Source organism: Poecile atricapillus, chromosome 7 (assembly GCF_030490865.1).
Source record: "Poecile atricapillus isolate bPoeAtr1 chromosome 7, bPoeAtr1.hap1, whole genome shotgun sequence".
NCBI lineage: Eukaryota > Metazoa > Chordata > Aves > Passeriformes > Paridae > Poecile > Poecile atricapillus.
The window spans coordinates 17,209,079-17,232,145 of NC_081255.1; the positions used below are offsets into that span (position 1 = coordinate 17,209,079).

General features: G+C 37.6%; 2 protein-coding genes across 8 annotated transcripts in view; one reads left to right on the top strand and one right to left on the bottom strand.

Moving 5' to 3' along the window:
- The window catches only part of BCAR3 (BCAR3 adaptor protein, NSP family member), an 85,687-nt gene extending 81,383 nt beyond the window's left edge, over positions 1–4,304 (top strand). For all 4 annotated transcript variants that reach the window (XM_058842868.1, XM_058842870.1, XM_058842869.1 and 1 more), the window contains 5 exons: positions 663–778; positions 1,655–1,826; positions 2,018–2,141; positions 3,021–3,233; positions 4,009–4,304. In XM_058842868.1, coding sequence (XP_058698851.1) covers positions 663–778; positions 1,655–1,826; positions 2,018–2,141; positions 3,021–3,233; positions 4,009–4,196 — 813 coding nt within the window. In that variant the 3' untranslated portion in view covers positions 4,197–4,304. The remainder of the gene's footprint in view (positions 1–662; positions 779–1,654; positions 1,827–2,017; positions 2,142–3,020; positions 3,234–4,008) is intronic.
- Positions 4,305–5,327: 1,023 nt separating this feature from the next.
- Positions 5,328–23,067, bottom strand: part of FNBP1L (formin binding protein 1 like) — a 58,136-nt gene continuing 40,396 nt past the window's right edge. For 2 of the 4 annotated variants that reach the window (XM_058842892.1, XM_058842891.1), the window contains exons 7-15: positions 22,460–22,588; positions 20,252–20,398; positions 19,293–19,496; positions 16,809–16,967; positions 11,163–11,272; positions 10,445–10,577; positions 9,904–9,998; positions 9,252–9,400; positions 5,328–8,878 (exon numbers count right to left, since the gene is read on the bottom strand). In XM_058842892.1, coding sequence (XP_058698875.1) covers positions 8,700–8,878; positions 9,252–9,400; positions 9,904–9,998; positions 10,445–10,577; positions 11,163–11,272; positions 16,809–16,967; positions 19,293–19,496; positions 20,252–20,398; positions 22,460–22,588 — 1,305 coding nt within the window. In that variant the 3' untranslated portion in view covers positions 5,328–8,699. The remainder of the gene's footprint in view (positions 8,879–9,251; positions 9,401–9,903; positions 9,999–10,444; positions 10,578–11,162; positions 11,273–16,808; positions 16,968–19,292; positions 19,497–20,251; positions 20,399–22,459; positions 22,589–23,067) is intronic. The other 2 variants (XM_058842889.1, XM_058842890.1) reach the window with 2 other exon arrangements.

Below are 23,067 nucleotides of genomic sequence, written 5' to 3' on the forward strand. Positions count from 1 at the left end.
GTGGGTTTGGTTATTATTAGCAATTATAATTGTTTTTGAGATAACCAGTAGCTAATACAATCTGTTTAAAAAGCAAAGACAAATTGGTAAGGCTGTCAACTTTTACACGCTGACTTCATTAGGCACTAAAAGTTGTGTCCTCCTTAGTCCTTTTCCTTGAATTTTCTTTTCCCTAATTCATCTTTACAAACTTTTATGAACCTAATTCAAATTTAGGGCCCTGTGGTGTAACCAAAAATGTTCTGAGCAGTAGTTTATTTTAGAAAGGAAAAAGGCAAAGCAAGTGTGTATGTCCTCAAGGCAAAGAGCAGTTTCTCTCTGACAAGGATCAGGCTGAGAGCACACCGCATTTCCTGGAACCTGCATAGTAATCCCTTTCTGGAAGCAGAGGATGGAGTTTGAGAAAGCATTTTGGTCACACCTTTTATGTTTTTTGGTGGCTGTATAATTTTAAAAAAATCTCCTTGGCTTTTTTGTGTAAGGCACTGAACATGCATAGGTTGACCTTTTTCTTTGATGCCTGTATTACAATGTTGCATGCTATGCACTTAGCTCTGTATGCCGTGCACTTACCTGGAGGACTTCTCTGTGGCTAGAGGGGTTTGTTTTTTTTAAAAAATGTTAAGTTTCAGAATTCATGCAGAGTTTTTTGTGCTTGACAGGTGGCAAGGATAGTAGAAGTTTCTGAAGAGATGAGGAGGAATATGGGGGGGAACTCTGGTCTTGAATTGATCACCTTGCCTTACGGACATCAGCTGCGCCTTGACTTGATTGAGAGGTAAATGTTCACTGCCAGGGCCGATGGCCAGAATCTCAAAGCATGGCTGCACTATCCTCATTTCCTCCAAGAATACTCTCCTGCATGTTTCCTGAATTCACATGTACAGATGATTTACTGAGATGCTATGTAAATTCGTTTTACATACGTAAATTTCCTTTACGACCTTAAGGTCATAAGGCACCTGTAGTGCAGGGAAAGGGGAAAGGTGTTGAAAGCAGGGTCCTTGGAACAGCTGAATGCCATCAGCTCTCCTTTACAAGTTCAAGGAAACTAAAATTCAGGGGACCTATAATTTGAGCATGTGTGTGGGGAGGAGACTGAATGGTAGTGCTCTTCTGCACGTGGCAAGAGGCTAAAGGATCTAATGAAGCAAAAAAATTATCAACAAAGTTTTCTGAAAACTTCTGCACAAGTTAAGGGGAACACTTAGGGTGTTCTGATCTTCACTTTCTTCCTCATACTTCAATAGTTTGATTGCTGAGATATAGGCAGGGGGGGTCACAGGATTTGAATTTGGAGGACTAGTTTTTGGTGTTAAGGCATGGGTTGGACTCGATGATCTTGGAGGTCTTTTCCTAGTCATTCTGTTAAATTCTGTTGACAAAGGGAGTTGGGGCAATTTTCCCAGAAGTGTTGGTTCATTCATTGCTTGAACAGAATTTTGTATAGTTAGTAGTATCTCAGGAGAATTTATTAAAGAATTTGAAGTTTGTGTGTATTTATTCCATATGTCATTATTGGGTTTGGTGCAAAGACGTTGGTAAGACTAAGTTTGCTGGGCATGCCAAGATAAAAATACACCTCTGAACTGATTTTCGAACACATGTAAATTCAGTAATTTGCAATTGGTTACATGAATTGTTTTACTTACAGGCACAATACCATGGCAATAGGAATAGCTGTGGATATCTTGGGTTGCACAGGAAGTGTAGAAGATCGAGCAGCAACATTAAACAGGATCATCCAAGTTGCTGTGGAGTTGAAGGAGTCACTAGGGGATTTATATGGATTTTCTGCCATAATGAAAGCACTGGAAATGCCACAGGTAGAATCTGTTTCTCTTTATGTTCGAAAATGTGGAGTTGTTTGATGGCTTATTTAATTTAATTTGAGCAATTCCTTCAAGACTAGAGAGAATACCAGACTAGTCTTCATGACTATTCTAGGACTGTGACTAGCAGTGTACTTTTTCTGCTGTGGAGTCAATAATGGGTATTCTCTATTTTGCATGAACAGGTCAGTAGGTTAGAACAAACCTGGACGGCTCTAAGACATTGTTATACCCAGACTGCCATTATGTATGAAAAACAGCTGAAACCATCTTGCAAAGCTTTGCATGAAGGACAAGATGAGTGGACTAGTGAGTATGAGTGACACTGGTTTCTATTTGGCATTTTAACCCTCCCCCTACTGATTTCCTGTGTGGGGAGATGAGGCAGCTGCTCTTTCCATAGCTGTGCATTCTATGTTAAAATTATTCTGTAAACTTGTATAATGCCATATGATTATGAATAGAAGCAAAGTCTGCCAGCCAAACATCAGTATCTGTTTGTATGCCTGTATCCCTGCAGAATAGAACATACTTCCCATATCCCTGCTTCCTCTATGTTGAGGAGAAACTGACACATTGCATCATCTTGCCACAAAAACAGGAAAAAAAAAATATCTCTCCTTACAGCAGAATTAATTCTGGCAGATTTTGTTTCTTATTTGCTTTGGCCATTAGATCAGAGGATGAATCCTCAAATAAAAAGAATGGGTTAGGTAATTCTGGTCACATTAGGTGCCCCTGTGCCAGATTCACTGCAGCTCTAGTTTCTAAAGGGATGGAAGGCAGAGAAAATTTCTCAGAACATTTCTCCAAGATAACAGGTAGACACTGAAAACTTTTTAGCCTCACGGATATTTTTATTGGAGTGACCAATTTTGAAAATGTTTTAAATCTGTGTTTAAAAAAATGTGTTTAAAATCTCTGTGCCACTGTCTAGTAATTCAGCTGAGGTTTCCCCTGCAACAAACACAGCTTTCCAACACCAATTTGTGTTGGTCTTCTTCCCCCACCAGTTCACTGCAAACTGGTAGGACAGGTATATTTAAGGTAAGGTTTTTGAAGGTTCCATTTGAAAGACAGAAGACAAATAGTAATTTCCAACTTAACAAAAGAACATTGCAGTTACAATACCTTCTTCAGTTAATAATGTCTGATGATACAACATACATGATTGTTACTCTGTTCCAGAAACTATCAGTGCTCCACAGAACAACATAACAGTGCCACTGCTGATGCCTCTTGTTACCTTGATGGAGCGCCAGGCTGTTGTTTTTGAAGGCATGGAGCTGTGGGAAAGCAGTGACCAGAGCGGTGAAATAATGCTCAGGCACTTGGGCACAGCTCGCCTGCTCGCCCAGCACGCCGAGACGTTTCGCCTGACAGCAGAGCGGCTGCTGCAAGGTAGGAGAGACTGCTGCACTGCCACACCAGCTGTGTGCCTGCCCAAGTGCCCCCAGGCGTCGGAGAAATTCTCCTCTTTGGCAGGAGCTGAGAGTAGCAAATGTCCTGCAGGAAACTCAGTCTGAGGACAACACTAATATTGTTTAAAAGCAGACAGTAAATTACTCATCACTACAGCTCTCCAGCAAGCATTTTTGTTAAACATACTCAAAGTCCTCATGACTCAATACGCTGACCCTTCTGGCAACTGAACAGAAGTACAGTACAGACTGAGGATAACTTCCTGTCTTCTGTACATTCTAGAATTCCTACTCTGATTATTACAGCTAAAATACCATCCTAAGATTCTTCACAACAGTGCAAGTTGCAGCACTGAGACTGTGACCACATATGGCCAGAAAGCAGCAACATGCTAACATGATGTGACTTTTTTAATCTTGCAATGGAAAAGTTAAGGGAGTGGGGAGAAATACAGTAATTTCTGCAGGCAGCATATATACATTAGTAATTATATTTAAGGTCTGACTATAATGACAATTCTATACATTAGAACTGAGCAAGGCTAGCCTATCCCAGTGTCCTTAGAGCCATCAGTGTTACTATAATGTCAAAGCCAGAAAGGATTTTCATTGTTCCAAGAGCTTGTTAAAATCATTGTGCAAATAGAACCCAGTGCACTACAGCTTATTTGGAGAGAAGACAGTTTAAAAGCCATTTCTACAGAATAAAATAATTTGCCTGGTGGTGATACTGTGGGATTCTTTTTACTTGCTAGGTTTCCAGCCAGATGAAGAGCTGAGTGAAATCTTCAAGACAGAATTTCAAATGAGATTGCTCTGGGGCAGCAAAGGAGCACAAGTTAATCAGAGTGAAAGATACGAGAAATTCAGCCGGATCTTAACTGCACTTTCACGAAAACTGGAACCTCCTCCAGTGAAGCTGGTGGAACAATTAAGTATATAAGACTCTGGAAACACTATTTAAGTGATATACTTGAAATAACCTTAGCATTCTTCTGGCAATTTGATACTGCACAAACTTCTTGCATTTCACAAGATGTTTAGAACTTTTAACTGCACAATGCACACTTGTTTTAAACTACTGATTTCTAAACAAATTATTTATTTACTGTGGCACCAAGTCATTTACTGATCCCTTTAAAGAGTTTAGGTTATCCCTTTATTTCCCCAAAAGTTGCAATGTTTTAATGATGCCAAGGAGTAAGGGCGCTGGCATCTTATTAAGATGAAGCAAATAGTGTAAATAAAATGACAGATTAATTATCTGACATGGCAGAAAATTTGTTGTATAATATTCCTTTAATGAATATAGAAAACACTGTAGATAGGATTGTGAAGTGTATCTTTATGCACAATAATTTGCATATTTAGAAATCACAGAAACACTGTAAGTTGCAGAAATGATCCTTTATCTGTAACCAGAAGGCTCAAACATCACTGTGCCTGTGAAACTACAAAATTAGTCTGGGTATGTGTTGAGACAACTTCCCCTTTTTTTAAGACAGCATCTGTAGTATTTCAGCTTTTGCTGGAGCCTGCACAAAAGCTACGCTGCCAGGACTGAATGGTGAAATGGCCAGAACAAACAATCCAGATAATTAAAATGCTTTCAGACATGAGTAAACATGGGTGTATGTATCTGTTAAACTTGCTTCATTTACTGAGGTGAATCACTTTGGTAAGTACTTTTTCCTTGGATGAAGACAAAGCCTAAGGTGTTAGCACTTTTTATAGGAAATCAGCATGCACGGTTTATTATACAAAGAGTCTTAGCAGCAAATCCCACTTTGTCATATACAGAATTGGTGAGTAAGGGTTATCCTCAGATGTGGTACAAATATTTAAGAATGACATTCAGAGCTGCATGTGCTTGTTGTCAGTCTGCCCATTTCTGGAGTGAGATGTTCTTAGAGCACTGAAAATATTGGAGTAGGATGACAACAAACCAACACCACAATCTGTTCCTCCTGTCTACAGTCACAGCAGAGGTTTTTACCTCCAGAACAAGAGTTTACAGACCTCATCCTGAAAGTCTGCCTGTCAATTTTAACAGAAGACAAATGGGGAAGCTAAGTACTTAGACCATGAAAACATTTTTTTATTCCATGAAAATATTCTCAACAGAGAACACTATTTTTAAACAAAGCATTTAACATTTAGGAAATCAACATGTGCACAAAAAAGGATTAAAAAATTACTGGAAAATGTCTGATTCTTTAAGACAACTCACGTTCAGAATTTTAGAATAAGTGATTTATAAGCTGTGCAAGTACAAATGCTTTTTCCTATGTTTAATAACCCTCATACAAGTTGCACTATCCCTCTTGAAAGCAACCTGCCTCCATAAGGAAGCAAATCCTGGATTCAGAAAAACAAACAGTAGTGTGAAAAGAACATTTAGTCTTTTACCAGGAAGTGTTATTACTGACCTCCAAGACTGTTAGCCAGGCAGACCACAGGCCCTTAACCAGAAAATACACAGATCACATTTCTTCCTCTTCACAGAATTACAGAATCACAGAATATTCTGGGTTGGAAGGGACCCACAACGATCACCAAGTTTTCTCCAAAATAAAAAAAGCACTAGATTTTAAAAAATGAAAAAAAAAAAAAAAGAAAAAAAAGAAAAAAACCAACCCCAATCCCAACAAACCCCCCAAAAACCCCAAACCCAAAAAACTACCTTAAGTAGTTTTGTCAGTATTGAGTAATGTCACATTATTATATAAATAACCCTGTATACAAGCTCCAAAAATCTAAACTTTAGAGTTTAATAGGCCCCAAGTACACTAGGTCAAGCTGTGTAATAGTGGTATACATAACAAAAGGAATAAACCTCTACACAAAGTCACTCAGATCAGTTTTACTGGTAGTACAGTTCCTAATAACACTGAAGTGAAAAAGAATCCAGCACTGCTGCATCCACATATTGCTTCAAACCCCAGAAAACATGTTTTAATTGTTATTCCATAATGGATGTTTTAATTATAATTCCATAGTACACTGCCAAACAGCAGGTGGCTGGGTTGACAAGCTTGTGTTGATGTAGGTATCCCTCCCCCCAACATCTCTAGTCTAATTCTTATCACCCTAATCAATCAGATATGATGTGTTTATTAATAGAACCACAAATGGAAGGCAAGACAACATAAGCAATAGGGGCACTGCAGACAACTATATTTACACGTATAAACATATCCAAATTTCAATTGTTTACAAGTGAAAGTGCACAAAGATCATTACGAAGTATCACTCAAATGTCACCTGGTCCATACAATGAAGCTTCACCTGGAAATGGACTAGCACTGCAGTAATTGAAATTGGAACGTCATAGTGAAAAACTAAAAGACAGTTTCCATAAAAATATCTTAAAAAAATATTAAAAGTCAAATGAAGAGATACACATTTCAATGTATAAAATTCATGGATGCACCATGTATCCAGTAAAGTAGAGCTCTAGAAAACACCTACCGTGGCTACCTCAGCAGCTGCAGCACTGTGAAAAGAGCTGAGACACAAAGCCCTTTGTGGGATACTGTAAGTGGTAGTGTTGGCAAACAACAGATTTAGGCACTCTAGTTTAAGGCAGCAGTTGAATGGCAAGTGGTTGACCTCTGAAAACAGTCATTAGCTCGCAGTGGTGAATCCTCTGGTTGTGCTCCAGGCTGTCAGTGCTCACAACAGGTTACTGAAGGGCTGAAGATGGACCACAGTTCTAGGAGTTTCTCTTGATTGCATTGTAGGCTAGAGCTGAGATGCATTATTTCCCCAAATTAACAGAATACCTTACAGTCGCTTATCAGTTATGCCAAACATCTGGAATGTAATGATGGTTGCAGTGGTATTGTTATAGCAGCACACATGGATACTGGGATGAAACTCTAGTGCTGAAGATATTTAAAGAAAATGATTTGTTACTAAATAAGATGAGCAATGATGCCAAAGTGTTACACAGAACATGCCTGACTGTCCTAGGCATGCAGGAGGAGGTTAACGGCGAGCATGGAGGTGGCACAGGCAGACTGATAACTGATACGGGGCTCTAAATGACTGCCAATAAAAGTGAGTTGGAAAAGAGCATAACGGAGAAAATCAAAATGTAGCACAAGCTAAAATATAGTTTGTGCACCTGGGACAACCTAGGACAGTGAAAATAAAGCAATTTTAGGAGCAGTAGCCTTTTTACTCTGGTAATGGAACTCTATTTTCCTGCACAAATTGAAGATTTGTAATACATCCTTACCTATATATGGAGATGCTAAGATGTTAGTGACTACTAAATGTATGTCTGCATGCATTCATGCAACTAGCTTTTCCCTTGGGCCTCCCAGTCTAGTACCCCTCCCCTCCCCACCCCCACCCCCCCAGCAGCTGCATGTAACCTCCTTCAAGATCTCGCCCATTTTCTCAGAAACCCGCTTCAGGAACCTGCAGTCCAAGAGGAAAAAGAAAAGAACAAAGTTACTGAAGGCCTTTAGAAGACAGAGAAGCGTGCTCAGTTCTTAACAGGCCATTCTCAGTGGCTTTACATTTAGCCTTCTACTTAGGTCCACAAGCTCTCATCAGAAATATGAAATTAGCTTTTTTTTTCCAGTAATCAAGTTGTGCAATGCAGTTTCCAATCCTCAGTGATTTAACAATTAGGAGAGTTACTGTACATTTAAGACATTGTCTTCAGACTAAACACAATACAATTCAAAGACTTGGTTTACAGGCACAGATTAAGAATATAAAATCATTCCCTTCTCAGAAGCTGGGAGTTTTCAGTAAGACATCAAGCATGACATGTGATCTTTTTTTTGTTTGTTCAATGTATCTAGAGTTAAAACAATGACATCATGTCCAATGCAGAACATTCTACATTACGAGTACTGAAAGGAAGGAGATAGGTCAGTGGACTTTCTGTCCTTCTTAATCATAATGTTTATTCCTGAGTATTTTTGTTGAACTTTCAGAATCAGAAAACATTTTCCTGTTTAAGAAGTGAAAGCTGCCAAGTATTTGCTAAGGAAGGAAATTAATAATTTTTCAGTAACTGAGTTCAGTTAGTTATTAGAGGAAAAAGATCTCTGTTTTAAGAATATAGTTTAAAGTCATGAAACTGGGAACAGTAAGTCTTGGAGATCTTTAAAACTTAAGTAATTTTTCAGTTCTCTGTAAAAACTAAGTATTCCACAGATCAAGCAGGAATCCTGGTCTTTTTCAGTTCAATAGCTGAATTGGATTTAGTGCTTTGTAAAGCAGGAAAGCAGAAGACATTGGCCAAAATTACAGACCAGTGTAAGATGAGTAATTTAATGTGTTCATCTCTGAAAAGAACTGCGGCTGACTCCCCATTCATTGCTGACTTCTGATTCTGCAATTCTTGCCATGAGCCTGCATAACTTACAATTTTTTCCACTATTTTCCCTGGAGAATGTACAACTGAGAGCTGCCAGTTTTACTGTTAGATATAGGTTACTGCACCTTTGCTGTTTTTCTCTAGCGTTACATCTATATATGATGTTGGCACATAGCCTTCCTCTCCATTATGTCTTCGAGCTCTTGTCCACCCATCTCCTTTGTCCTCCTCAATAATGTACAAAATTTCCCCTTCTTTCATTGCTAGAGTGCCTTCATTATGACCTGGGAAAAACAAGAGGCAAAGAAGTCTCACTGTTTAGAAAGAATCTCAAGACATCTTTTCCCCAAGGCACAGTTTCCAAATTATATATAAACAGGAAGAATGAAAAATCTGTGCAAGAGAACATATGGCCACACAGACTTCGAAAAAAACCTAGTCCCAATTTGTAAAGCTGAATTAGCTGTGCTAATATTTATCCTAAAACAGCACAAGTACTGCTCATAAATTAAAGTAATTTATAAAGTATCTTCATCTTTTGAGCAATTAGTTACTCATACAGGTAATTTGCTTTAAATCATTTTACCTGTCGTCTTTATAACAAATCATCCATGCCTTACAGTCAAAGAAATCTCGGTGCATGTTGTTTAACCTTACCATCAAACGGATATATTGCCTTGCAATGTCCTATAGCTGGTAATGGATCATCATCTTCAAACTCATCATCAAACTCATTGGGATGAGCATGTTGCTGTGGTGGGCCACGAACTTCCTGGTTGGCATCATCCGTGTAACTCCCTTCAGGGCTGAAATGCAATGTGTGGAGCATGAGGACTCTGAGGAGCTCTAGAACTCACAACATCCGTGCATCACAGAAAGGGCAGGGCGTGGATATTGTTTTGGAGTTCCTGTTAGCAGTTTCTATATTATTGTCAGGGGTGATTTACTGATAAAAACTTATCTAGCAAAAGCTTAGACTGAATTCTGCTAGAAAAAGAAATAACAAAAAAGAAAAACCATAAATTTCACGTACCTGTCTCCACAGAACATGGAAAACTAGTGAGCCTTATGCAACCGAGTAAGACAGGTTTAAAAGGTGCTGCTATTTAATGAGCAGGTGTTTCAATTAGATTATTTTTATGTTACCAAAATGTCAGGAAGTGACCTTTGGAAGTCAGAACCAGTTAAGATTTTCCTTTAGAAGGACATACACTTTGGGAGGATAAGTAACACCCATCACTCCTCTAATCACCAGAGAGCTGTACAGACTCTCACACAGGATCTAAAGCAGTAGAAACAGAATAGTGACCTCTCTCGGCCCTGGGTGACAAGGTGGTTGATGTCGCTGCTGTGCCGCCTGTCGCTTCTAGCTGCTACTTTACCTTCAACTTCAGAGAGCCAGGCCTTGGGGGAAAAAGGCAAATATTGGTGTCAAAGGAAAATTGATTCTAAGCCAGCAAATTTAACAAATACACTGCATGCTGTTCACAGCCACACAGAGACTGTGGTCAGTTTTCAGGTCTCATAATTACTTCACACAAAGCATGAACCTATCCTTTATGCTTAGCCTATGACCCATACTTAGTGTAAGGAAAAAATCTTTAATTATATGTGAATTTCAGAGTAAGTAAATAATAATATATTCTTCTGAACAGTTTACATCTGTAATAATGTACATCCTTATTCTAGCTAGATGAATGTTCTTGAAAATACAGCACCCCACAAAAAATTCTATCAGGAGCTCTACTCTTAAACTGAGTAGTTTTTCTAGGTGCTATATTTAAAATCTGTAAAGCAAAGTACAATTGTACCAATCATTTACATTTTCCAAGAACCTGTTAGAATCTAACCTCATTCTTGTGTATTTCCATCCGAAGACGGTCCATATTGCTCATCGTCTCAGTTAATTTTGGTTGCAAACTGCTTGGATCACCCATCTGGGGATTTTTTTCATACACATCCTTCATCTTGATGAGGGCATCTCTAAAAACATACAAAACATGACAATAATTAATATATCAGTATTGATTCATTAAAGCTAAAATAATGTGTATGAGATCCTGAACTGTGATTAGATACGAAGCACAGCAACGAGGAACTGCGAGTGTTCACACCTTGCCTAAATCCTTCTCCCATTCTGTCAGCCCTCTGCCTTCCTTTCTTGTGTTGTGCACAGGCACACAAGGACTCCAGCTGTTGACTCCTACCTATCCAGTCTCCACACTGTTTCCCATACTGTTTGTTATATACAATTTCCTAAATATTAGTCATGCCCTGTTCTTAAAGCACGAAGCTGCAGCTATCTTGCTCAACAGACTCACACGTTTTTTAATGCACAACGTTAGAGCCAATGCTCCCTGTGCAGGGTTAGAATCAAAATGAGTATAACACTAAAGCAGAAGGAAGCAATAGTAACAGAACCTACATACAACAAACTAGAAACTCAAAGTTTTTGAATAGCCTGGCCTAACATTGTTTCCTATCTTTTGAGCACTGTTGGCTTTAAATAGAAGGCATAAAAAAAAAGAGAGATAACCATGACAGAACTCCCAAAAAAAATGCACTCACTTTTGGTCTGTTTCTTTCTGTAGCTCTCTGTTAAGTTCATCGATTCTCTGCTGCAGTTTCTTGCGTCTTTGTTCTGGAGGGAGATGGCTGAAATCTTCCAGTGCAGGGCCCTGCAAGCAGAAATACCATGAAACAAGCTACTACATGCACAGGTCTGGGCAGCTGAACTGACATACCCACACATGGACAGTGTTCACTGGAAGCAGATGGACCTTCTTAAAAACTCTACTTGACAGACAGCTCTACAAAAGACTGCACAGAATAAATGCATGTTCTTTCTGCCAGTGTGTAGTCATTCAGTCAAGGGGATTTTTGCCTTCTGTAGCAGCTGGCTTACAGAGGTAACTCAAAATTTCTAGATTTTATTTTTCTGAAGTCATGTACCTTCTCTTACATCCACTGAATTTAAAGAAAATTTTAGAAAGGACAGAATAATTTGAGTCAGAACAAAAATCTAAGATGTGTGTATAATAGTTATATACATATATACAAATTGTTTCTTTCTCTGGAGTGTGTTCTGTGGTCATTTGGATGGTTTCAAAAGAAAAATACTGTATTTTGGATCTTCACACCAGAGCACTATAATAGTTCTCTTCCAGAACTTCAGCAATCCTAGAAAACTAACTAAAAATTACAAAGTTATGCTGGACTTTTACCTCAAGTAAAACTGGTTCATGAAGCACAGAAAAAACCTTTCTAATACCAAAATTCTTACTTAAATTTGTTTATTTGACTCTAAACTTGCTGAAATATTCCAAGTCACCTTTTCACAAAAAAAAAAAGCCCCAAAAAAACAGCAACCAAAAAAGTTCAGGGAGGAAAAATCCCTCTTACTTCCCAAACTTTAAAAGAAAACATAAACCAGCAAATTTAAGACCACCTACTGTTATGAACCCAAACCTGCAAACTTGATTGCAAACTTGGCCAAGATTATAATAAGGAGGATAGAAGGGTCTGAGTATGAAATGCATGGGAAGATATTTTTATGTACCTTGCAAGTTTGTGGTGAAAACTCTTTCCCTCAGGGTGCCAGACACTGACAGTGTTAAGAAGGAAATGTGGTACATGTCTTAATCACCAAAGGTTTGGTTTGGGTGGTTTTTTTTGTGATCCCATTCACCTAAGGAAGTTGGTTTTAACCCAAGAAACCCACTTGCCATTCCAGTAACCCTCCATGGAGGTAAACCAAACTGGTGAGCATTTCTTTTGTCAAGAATAAAGTTTACAGAAACTTGAGATTTTGACACAAGCCTTATGCTCAGGTGCCAAGTTTCCAACACCTCCCCCCTTAAGATCTTCTCACCCCCTCAATTTTTCTGCACTTGTAAAATCAAGCTCATTGCTTTTTAAGAAGGGAATACAAGACATCATAAGAGAAGGAAAATCAAGATATGATGTTTCCAAAAGAAAACAAGTGTTTCTTTCTGGAGGAAGAAGAATACACACTGTGTATAGTCTCAAAGTCCAGAGATGCAAAATGACATAAACAAAATTCCTGTTCCCTTCAGAAAGCCTTCCAAGAAAACCCTGTTAAGTGGAATACACTACAAAGAAACAAAAATACAATCATGTCCTCTCTATCATTCCTCCTTACAGGTCAGTTTAAACCAGCGAATCCTAAGAGATCAATCAGAAGAACAGAGGTCTTTTTGTGAATTTTTACTGATTTAGTCTGCAATACAATATTGATTAAGGCATGGTTTTATTTAATGTAACAGCTTCCTGTATTTCTAAGCATAAAGGTTCTCCACTGCAAATTTTCTTCCAGATTCAAAGGAGTGCACTATTCAGTATTTCTTCTTTACACTAATTTTATCACCTTTTTATATACATATTTTATGCTGCTTAAACAATTTTCCTGACAAAGAAAAATCACCAAGTATTTCCATCAAGACCAACTTGTGAATACTGGTCAACTCTAAAAATCCAAAATTGCAGATTTAAGTGCAGCCAGATCACAAGTCTAATTGCCTTACATTAAGCATGGATGATTAAGAAGACTGTGCATATGAGTGGAAAATCTGAAGATGTATTTCAGCACCTGACTTAAAGCAGTTATGATATGGAAACACTTTCAGAAGATTATTTTCATGCTATCTTAGCAGAAGTACAGCAGACAGATCAGCACACGGGCTTACCGTCTTCACCGACCACTGCACAGTTCATTTGAAAACAGAAAGAAACGGGAAATTATTTACATGCAATGTCCAGTTACAAAAGCGACTAATGCCTAAAAATGTACTTTTAAAATATCACTTAAGGATTGACATTTCCATTTATAAAAAATACATTTTACTATAAGCACAAGAAAATAATTGCTTTAAGAATTACTGATTAAAAAAATACTAGGTGATAATGGGTACTTTTAACTTACAAAATTTTAACACACAACTTCATTAAGCTACTTCTGAATTTTAGTGTTCTGAATAAAGGGCTGAGCCTTCTGTTGTAAGAAAAGAAACACACACACAGCCAACATTACACAAAATAGCAGAATTTGATGATGATGGACTGATCAGCCATATACAAAAAATTTGTTAATCATAGCTCAAAATCCACTACAATCACTCTTACAAATATAATTTTTGCAATGTATTTAATTTATTATCACAGTAGATCTAGAATAAACAGAGATATTTTTCAAGTCTAGAAGTAATTAATTTTACTTTCTGAGAACAGCATTTGGGTCATTGTTATCTAAAATCATTTTAGTCCATATGAAAATAAAGACGTTTAAAGAGTTAAGACATTATCCTTAGAAGAAGCAAATAAAACATGGGTGCCAGGAGCTGAATCTTGGCTTTAACATTCACAGCATTTTGAAGATCTGCCATGCTTTTAAAGATTTGGACAGCCCCTTCCAGAGAAACACCAAGCAACTTAGAAGACTGATATCTCAACTTCACTTTCGACCCTGAGCAATTTTTAAGGCTGCTGCTTGGGGCACACACACAACATGAGAATTTCTAGCAACAAGGGAAGTAAAGCACCTTCACAAACAATACTTTGGTAGGAATCTCAAAGTCCAGAGATGCAAAATTACATAAACAAACTTCCTCTTCCCTTCAGAAAGAGTCTTCCAAGAACACTCTGTTGAGGTTTGCAGATCACTGCTGATAATGCAGATGTTTTATGTACCAAGTGGCGTCAGGCACAGAGCTCTCATAAGCACTAACACTGAATTAACAATCTGGAATTGTTAAGATTTCGAAGAAGCAGCAGCACTAACACAGCAAGCTACACTTGCTTACACCTCCTTCCAATGACCTACTCTACAACTACTGTTTGCTGCTCTTGCTCTCCATCATGATCAGGAAAATGCACTGTGTGAAGCACAGAGTGCAGGGAAACTGCATTTGTGGTCTCCAGCACCTTGAGTGGAATCTTGTACAAAATGTACAAGGGCGTGTTAACAAAATGACCTGTATGCTTCATTGGCTGATAGACGCCAACTCACAGATAAAGCTCAGCAGAAGCAAACTGAGTACCATTTACATGGGCAGATGGTGATAGGACAAAGGGGAACATTTTTAAACTGAAAGAAGATAGATTTAGATTAAATGTTAGGAAGAAATTCTATATTCAGAGGGTGGTGAGGCACTGGAACAGGTTGCCCAGAGCAGCCTCATCCCTGGCAGGTTCAAGGCCAGGTGGGGTGGGGCTCTGAGCAGCCTGGTCTAGTGGAAGAGGTCCCTGCCCATGGCAGGGGGTTGGAAAAAGACCACCTTTGAGGTCCCTTCCAAGCCAAACCTTTTTATGTTTCTATGGTTTAGTCGTTCTGCATGTCAGCATCACTTGATTTCCCAGGGACAAATCATTTCCCAGGGGCAAAACACATAGGGAAACAGCATCATGTACTAGCAGCTATTATGCATTTAACCAAGGTATATTATAAATATAAGATTAATCAGTAAGATTTAAAAAAAATCTATTACTAGTCTAGTATACATTTAAGTTGAAAAGACTTTAAAAATATGCAATAATGTGGTGTCTGTTCAAATGCTTGCAAGGAAATTCAGAATACATATAAATTAAAGGTTCATTCTTGAAGATTTTACAGAGATGAAGTCTTTAATACGTCACGTTTGAATGAGTCTAGATCTGTGGGATACTAGTGATGCTTCCTAATGTTAAAGAATTATTAAAGTATTTAAAGAATGTATTCAATTAATTCAGTTTTGCAACATGAAGAATGTATTTAAAAATCAAATATGGTTTCATTTTCCATTAGCATTCTGTAGTTGTTAGAAGATGGTCTTTTCCTTCATAAGAGGTTCTAGAACTACTGGTAGTACAAGGTGATGATTTGTGAGGCAGGAGTCAGTACATTTAATAATCCACAAAATCCATGTGTAATCAAGGCCTGTGCAATTCCAACAACTTCCTAATGCAGGCAGTTCCTCACTGGGAACTCAAGAAGAGGCATTACCTTCACGACCAGACCAAATTATGATCTAATGACTCAGAAGGGAAAGGAGACACTGCCCTCTGTATGGACATAGAGGAACATGAGAATTTTCTAGAAAATGGCATTATTAGAAAGGCTCTTTCCAAGGTATCTGGGGGCCTGAAATTAGACATCACAACATGACTTAAAAAAAGGAAGTTTTAACTCTAACTCATTCTGCTTCAGGATGACAAGGGAGACCCTAAATTGCAACTTCACTGCATTAGAACATTGTTGTACCTTGGTCTCCTCATTATGTCAACAACAGTCAACCATTCCTGATGCACATGAGATAGCAAGTCAATATTGTATTGAAATACAAAAAAAATATTTATTATATATAACCAAATGCATCCAATTTCCTTTTCATTTGGATCAATAAATATCACTAAACATACATAAACTGGGCAGCCTACGCTTTTCTGACATACTAGCAAAGTGCCAGCACATTTATCACTAGCACTGTAAATGTTGCTAAGAAACCACTTTGTATTTTCCCTTCTACTGGCTTCCAGACAAATTCTATTTGCAGAATATGCCACTATATTAGTAAATTAATTGATAAGTCTCAGTAGCATTTGGTAGTAATTTTTTCAATAATTTTACCCAAAAGAAACTAGGACAAACAAGAGTGACTAATTAATCAGAAAATTCATTTAAATTGGAATGTTTAAAAAAACAAAAGCAGTATTTCAAAATCTGCCATTACATAAGTTATAGCAGTCGATGTACAAACTAAATTAAACTCTCTCTTCTTAGTTCAGTGTCTCATAATCAACTTTTACTATATTCAAAGTCAGCAAATAAGACATCTGATCTGTCAGATGACTTTTGTGGTAACTGAATATCCAATGATAAATTACTGCAAAAATATGTTACATGATGGTAGGAAAACATTTGTGACTGTGAACAACAATGAAGAAAGCTATCAAACACATGCTGAGCACCCTCTTTATAACACCTTTTTTTAGGCATGAGCATTTCAAATGTGATAATGCATATTTCTATTTTATTTTCTTTTTAATCTGTTGGTAACTTCTGTATAGTATGGAACAAAGTATCCTAGAAGTGACCTTATAGCAGAAGTGTTACTTTTAACTAAGTAAGCCTTATAATGAGGGTGAAGAGCATTAGAAAAGCCACATCACAAACACACTGCTCATAGCCCATCATGCATTTCAACTTATTATCAAACTTACCCCTCTTTTGAGGCTTCTGAAAGAAGGAATTCTGGGCTTCCCTGTTTTTATGTCACTCATGCAATAATGCACTGGTTCAATGGAGAATATGGGATACTGGGACCCATTAGGAGTACTGGATGTGTATAAACTAGTAGGGGTTAGGGGTGGGGATTGTGGCTAATGTGGAAATAAAGAAAGCAATAAATAAGCCAAATGTTCAAAGTGAATTTAAAATGAAAATTCTGTCTTAAAAAATAAAATTTCCATCCAACACAGAAACAGGTTGCAACGTTCCACACACATTTATACTCTTAACTGTATTTGGTTTAAAAGGTTTCTGTCATGAATTAATCTTCAGAGTTACAGGTTGCTGCAGAGAAGGAAGGAAGCTTTAGACTCAATACTGCCACAAGATCCTAACAAGATCCCAAAGCTCCCTCTCTCTTTTCTTAAAACCCAGCTCTGCTATTGCCAATTTAGTTACAATCGTCCTGGGAGCTTAAGCATTCCTGCTCACTACTTCCTCCTACATACTGAGGTACCCTGCCAGGTTAGCCAAATCAGAAAGATTTGGTACATCTATGGAGAATGACTAAAACAAAAAGTATTCTCAAACTCAGTAGTCAAGCTGACTGACAATGGCTACATGGCACTCAATATAATCCCAAAAATCTCCTCCCCTTTTTTCAAACTGCTTCTCTCATTTTTTGTCTCTCATACCTCTGCTATTCTTTCTCAGTTCAATTTTCCTCTACTATTTCCACTGATGCACAATTCATTCCCTTTATAAAAGGCTTTTGTGTCTTTGACAACATTAAAATAGGTAAAGGAATACCTGGAAGTCAAGACCAGCCATAGTTTCAGCTAAATGAAGGTCCAAAGGCCCCTGTGAATACCCCAGCTGTAGTAAACCAGCTAATTCTATAATTGATAATTTAAGAATATACTTTAAAACCCATGAACAGTATTTGGAATTAAATATGTATCTTCCAGTAAGTATTTTGCTTCCAGCTACTGTTTTGTAGAGCGCTCCTCTGTCCTCCCCAGAAACAGGTAAAAAACAGGGACAAAATCTTTCATTTGATCCAGGTCCTTAGGGAAGAGATGGATGTAGTGTGTACACACACCTCACACCTGTGGCTCCACAGAGAAAACAGTACACCTGACTCCCTGAATGCTACACAGTGAGTGAACTGGGCAGAAGAAAGTGCAGGGCAAGTCTTGTCAGCTTCAGCTGTCATCACACTAAGGGATTTCTTGTAACTATAGTAAATGTCAAGGTCCACACTGAAACCACTGTACATACTCTGCAAACTCTCAGAAATATCTTGTGGTCAAACTGGCAACTGATCTAATTTCAGAACAGGCTGAATCTCACTCACCTCTGCAAATGCAATATATATGCCCATATATTAGTGCACATGAGCTGCTATGAATCATTAATTAAATTGCATGAAAAGTAAACAGTCAGTTTTAACACACAGCTGGAGTTACATAATATTCTGAGGATGGAATAAAGAATCAGCTGTATCCTTCCTTTCTGTAAAGACCTACTTTCTCAGAATACTATCAAGTGGAAAATAAATTCTACCATTTTAGAAGCTCTTAGAAGCTCTGAGAACAGTTTCCTGTAATAAATGACAGAAACTGTCTTGGAGCATTAAAATAACCTCACAGAAATTTTTGGGAGGAATTAAAACAACTCATTGGATATGCCCTAATATTAAATAAAGCATAAAATTTAAATACGTATATGCTCCATTCATTTATATACCTAGCGCATGTACTGACAATCTTTTGTTGATCCATGAAGGCACCTCACACAGAAAGTGTTAACTGTAACTCATAAGAAAACAAAGTAGTAACTTCAATGCTTTCAATTTTTTCTTGAGCATAGGAGTATTTTTACCTATTTCATAGTAGTATTTCTTCTTGGACATTTACCTTTATGGAGCTTCCACATTATGTTTTACCAGTGACATATTATAAATTTTAATGTTTTCAGAGAAACCTCAGGAGTTTTCAAAACTTGCAGCAGGTGTAATAAAAATCTATATGACACTTCTATATATGTGTGACATTTAGAAGGGGGCTGCATTTGTGCCATAACAGACAGATCTGAAATCTGCCCAATTCTGAAGCATACTCTCCCCTTCCCTTATTTTCACATTCACAATTAACACCTTTCCTATGCAACTACAGCAAGTCTTTACAGAATCTTAGAAACACTACAGTAATGGGAAGCTACTTTTATCAAATAACTATTAAACACACTCCCAGACACAAATACTAGAATAAAAACTGAAAAACATCCCCACTGGCAATTTAATTTTTAACATGGTAAGAACTCAAACCTACTCAAACCTTCTGATCTCCTTACACATACTTTAAAAGACATCGATAGGCATGGGAAAGATTTTTTACAAATACATAAATTGCTGCTTCCATGCACTCTAAATGTTCAAATTTTAATTTTCCAAATAGTAATTTCTTAATTGTTACCTTTGGTTTCTTTCCAAATAGCCACAGTTTTCCTTTAGCCTTGCCAACTGTAGTTTTTGTATCAATTCTCATTCCCTCTTGCTTTGGTGTGCTGATTGTTCCATCAGAGATAGTTCTGTAAATATTCTGACTATAGTCTTCAAATGGAAAATCTCCAGGAGGTTCAAATCCAGATTTGAAGCAGTCTATCACTAGTTGAGAGTCCTAAACATAGGACATTAAGGAGTTTAAAAAGCAAACCCATCAAGAACCAGAGAGAAAAAAACAGAGACCAATTTTTCATTTAATTGCAGAGATGCACAGAAAGTAAGAGTGAGCTCAAAACACACTTTTGGACAGAGCAAGTTAAGATAACAACATTCTTTTACCACAAAAGTGTTCATGAGTGCATAGCAAAGCATACTCTGCTATTCAGAATATTCCAGCAAATTCTTCCCAAGGGTTACCACAAATTTAAAACAGGGCAAAACTACTTTCCACCTTTTAATCTTTCAACATTGGCACTGAAATGAAGACAAAACTAAGAAACTAGAAGTAGTAAGATAAAATAGGACAGAACCTGCTGCAATCAAATAGGACACAGAATGATATTTCATTAACTGAGCACCCTTTTATTAAACTTTATTGAATGAACACCCTGTCACATACAGGGGAAAATACTGACCATGGTATTCCGAGATATTTCAGGAAAACCAAAATAATGTGTCCAAAATCACACCCAACGAGAATGTGTCAAAAATATTATTCAGATTACATGAAATCAATAAAGCAGGAAGAGAGCAGACAACAAAAGCAGAAGTGGTCCTTTCTGCTGAAATCAGTCACAACAACACTTTTGAAGCAGATATCTGACAACAGAAAGGTAACTATACAGGGCAAGTCAGTCTTTCCCCTCTCCACAGCTTCTGCAGCAGTTAAATTGCTCACACACATTTAAAAGGTTACTCAGTTCTACTTACTCTATGTTCATCAACTGATTTTGCTGCAAGGATCATCCCTTCTAAGCATTTTGAGATAATTGGAATAACCTTGCGCTCGGAGTCAGCAAAGCCTTTGTAACATTCACTAAGTTTGATAGTTCTTCTTTCATCCATTTCTTGAAGTTGCTGCAAGTGCAAAGAAAGATAAAATAAAGCTTCCATTTGCTGACTTTTTTCTTCCTCGATCCTGACATATGCAATTACTGTGGTCACCACAGTGTGGGACAGAATTTCAATGCCTTCCCAGTATTTTTATTTGCTTAACAAAACAGAACTTAAAAGTCCTTTCAGACATAAACTTCGGATACCCAGTACAATAGTTATGATGACTTTATGCTCTTTGATTTCTAAAAATCATGTAAAGGATGGGACTTTCTTTTCCTTTGTCTTTTATAAAGCACATGTATAGTGTTTACAGGCTACTGTTTAAAGTATTTGTTTCATGCAAAAATGAAAATTACAGTGAAGGAAATTTTACTGATTTCTACATCTTCTCACTCTCTCCTCCTAGTTCCAGGTAATTCCTCTCTGGAGATAAATATCTCCATCTTGTTTTTATTATTATACCTTCCAACCAATAGCAGTTATTTAAAATATAGGAAAAATAAGAAAAATTAAAATTATCTGCAGTTTAGATACTCTATTTTGAAATACAAACCATTTCCTTTAGCAGTGTGCAAGAAAATAAAGAGAAGAATACCATTACGTAAGATTTGCAATAAAAGTTTACAGGAACAGAACAAAAAAGAATAAATTAAAGAAAAATATTATTAAGATAATAGCCCTGGACTTTTCACTTGTGCGTGGAAAATACCCCAAACAAAACCAAAAATCAGTAAAACATATACCAATAGGTTGTCAAAAACTGAATAAGAAGTTGGATCATTCCTGTATCTACACTGAGGCAGATGTCTCAAACAATATTCAATTTCAGCTCTCCAAGACAAAAAAACCACCCAGACACACTAAACCCCTCTCCAAGGTTTTCCCATATGTTACCAAATACTTGCAATGAAGTAATAAAAGTGTAGTCCCAAGAGAAAGCAGGACTAGGCCTTTCTACTCTTACTGTAGAGTTCAAAAATTGTGAGTAATATCTTACAATGATAATGGATTTTAGCCCTAGAGAAATAAAGGCAGTAAAGCAAAAGTCTGGCGCCAGCTACAAAGATGATCAGCCTGTTTCTCCTGGGAGCTGACTGCAGTTCTTGGATCAGTGTGTAAAGTCAGACCTACTGCAGTGCTGCTTAACAGTTAAAATATTAGAAAATTCTTTAACAAGCCAAGGCAATTTTCTCCTGTGAATCCTAGACCTTCTAGTAAGGATTTATTAAAAAAAATGTGAACTGACTTGTGCTTCTCGAAAATATCAAGCATATTAAAGTTGAATACCTTCAAATAAACTCGGTGTTTCACCTTCCATTTCCTCACTCCCTGACAGTATCCACCCATATTTCCCAAATGGCTGAAGGTACATGCCAACACACTTCTGAACTCTCCTCACCTGATGCCCCCAACTGCTTCAAACTGGTTTTCCAGTTTGCAAAGTCCGTATTTTTGAAAGAATGTTACAAAAAAATCTTAATAGTTACATAAAGCTCTTCAAGAAATCCCCACTTTAGATGTAAAGTACTGATCTTTAACTTTTTTACTTGGTTTAGAGAGATCTGTGGATTGCTGGTAACACTGATGGGGCAAGGACTAATTGGGGGCTGGGGAGTGTGCTGGACCTTCTACTTCCAATGCAGCTGATTTTCACCCATGCATGAGAGCCATTAACCCAGTCACCATCAGCCACCTGCTTTTCTCGCCAGAGGCAGAGCATTCACACACACACAAGGACCCGAGAGCTACTCGGATAGTCCTTCAACCCTTATTAGGATTGTTTTAAATGTCTGCTGTCACCCAGATGTCTCAAATGTTCATTTTGCTAAAGCCTTTCAGAAATATTTAAACAAGGAGATTATAAAGTGTAAAATCTTACAGAAAATGCAACCAAGAATTTTCATTAGAAATCTAAGCATTAGTATGGTACACAGTCTCGTGAAAAAACCACAAACTGTCTCAAGACTAAGGTAATTTCTTGATAAAATGATCCACTAAAATAAAGAAAAATAGTTTTTAATTTTAAAGTCTACTTCCTCTTTAGAAAAGGATCTGCCATACTTTATCTGTTAATTATTTTACCTTGTAGATCTGAGGAATGACAATGTAGTAGTGTTTGTGCTGCTCTCCATTAAAATTCTGTAGTTGTGCAGCATATTCATTTTTGTTTTCATCAGCCATATGTGTGCGCAGGTTCAGCTGTTGCTTAGCCTAGTAGGAAAGTGTTACCAGGTTAAACATGTCTTGTACTTTTCAATGCCACACAGCATTATTTTATTTCATCAACTATGCAAGAACACTAGTCACAAGTCATCAAAACCAACATCCTTATAACTGAAATATGAAGAATGCGAGACTTGACATAAACTGACACTCCAAACCCTCATTTCTTATATACGGAGAAAGCAATGATCACTGCAGCTCCCTAAGCCAGACTGCTTCAATGCATATCCTAAAACCCACAGAAGTGGCTGAACATACAAACCAGGAGGTACCAAAGAGCAGAGAGCTGCCAGTGTAAGGAACACGGCACAGCCATCCAGAGGGACTCCCATGAACTTTGCCAAGGCCAGATGCGAGGTCCTGCACGCGCGTGGGGTGATCCCAAGCACTAACACAGGCTGGGAGAGAACGGGTTGAGAGCAGCCCTGAGGAGAAGGACCTGGGGGTCCTTGTAATGTGTACTCACA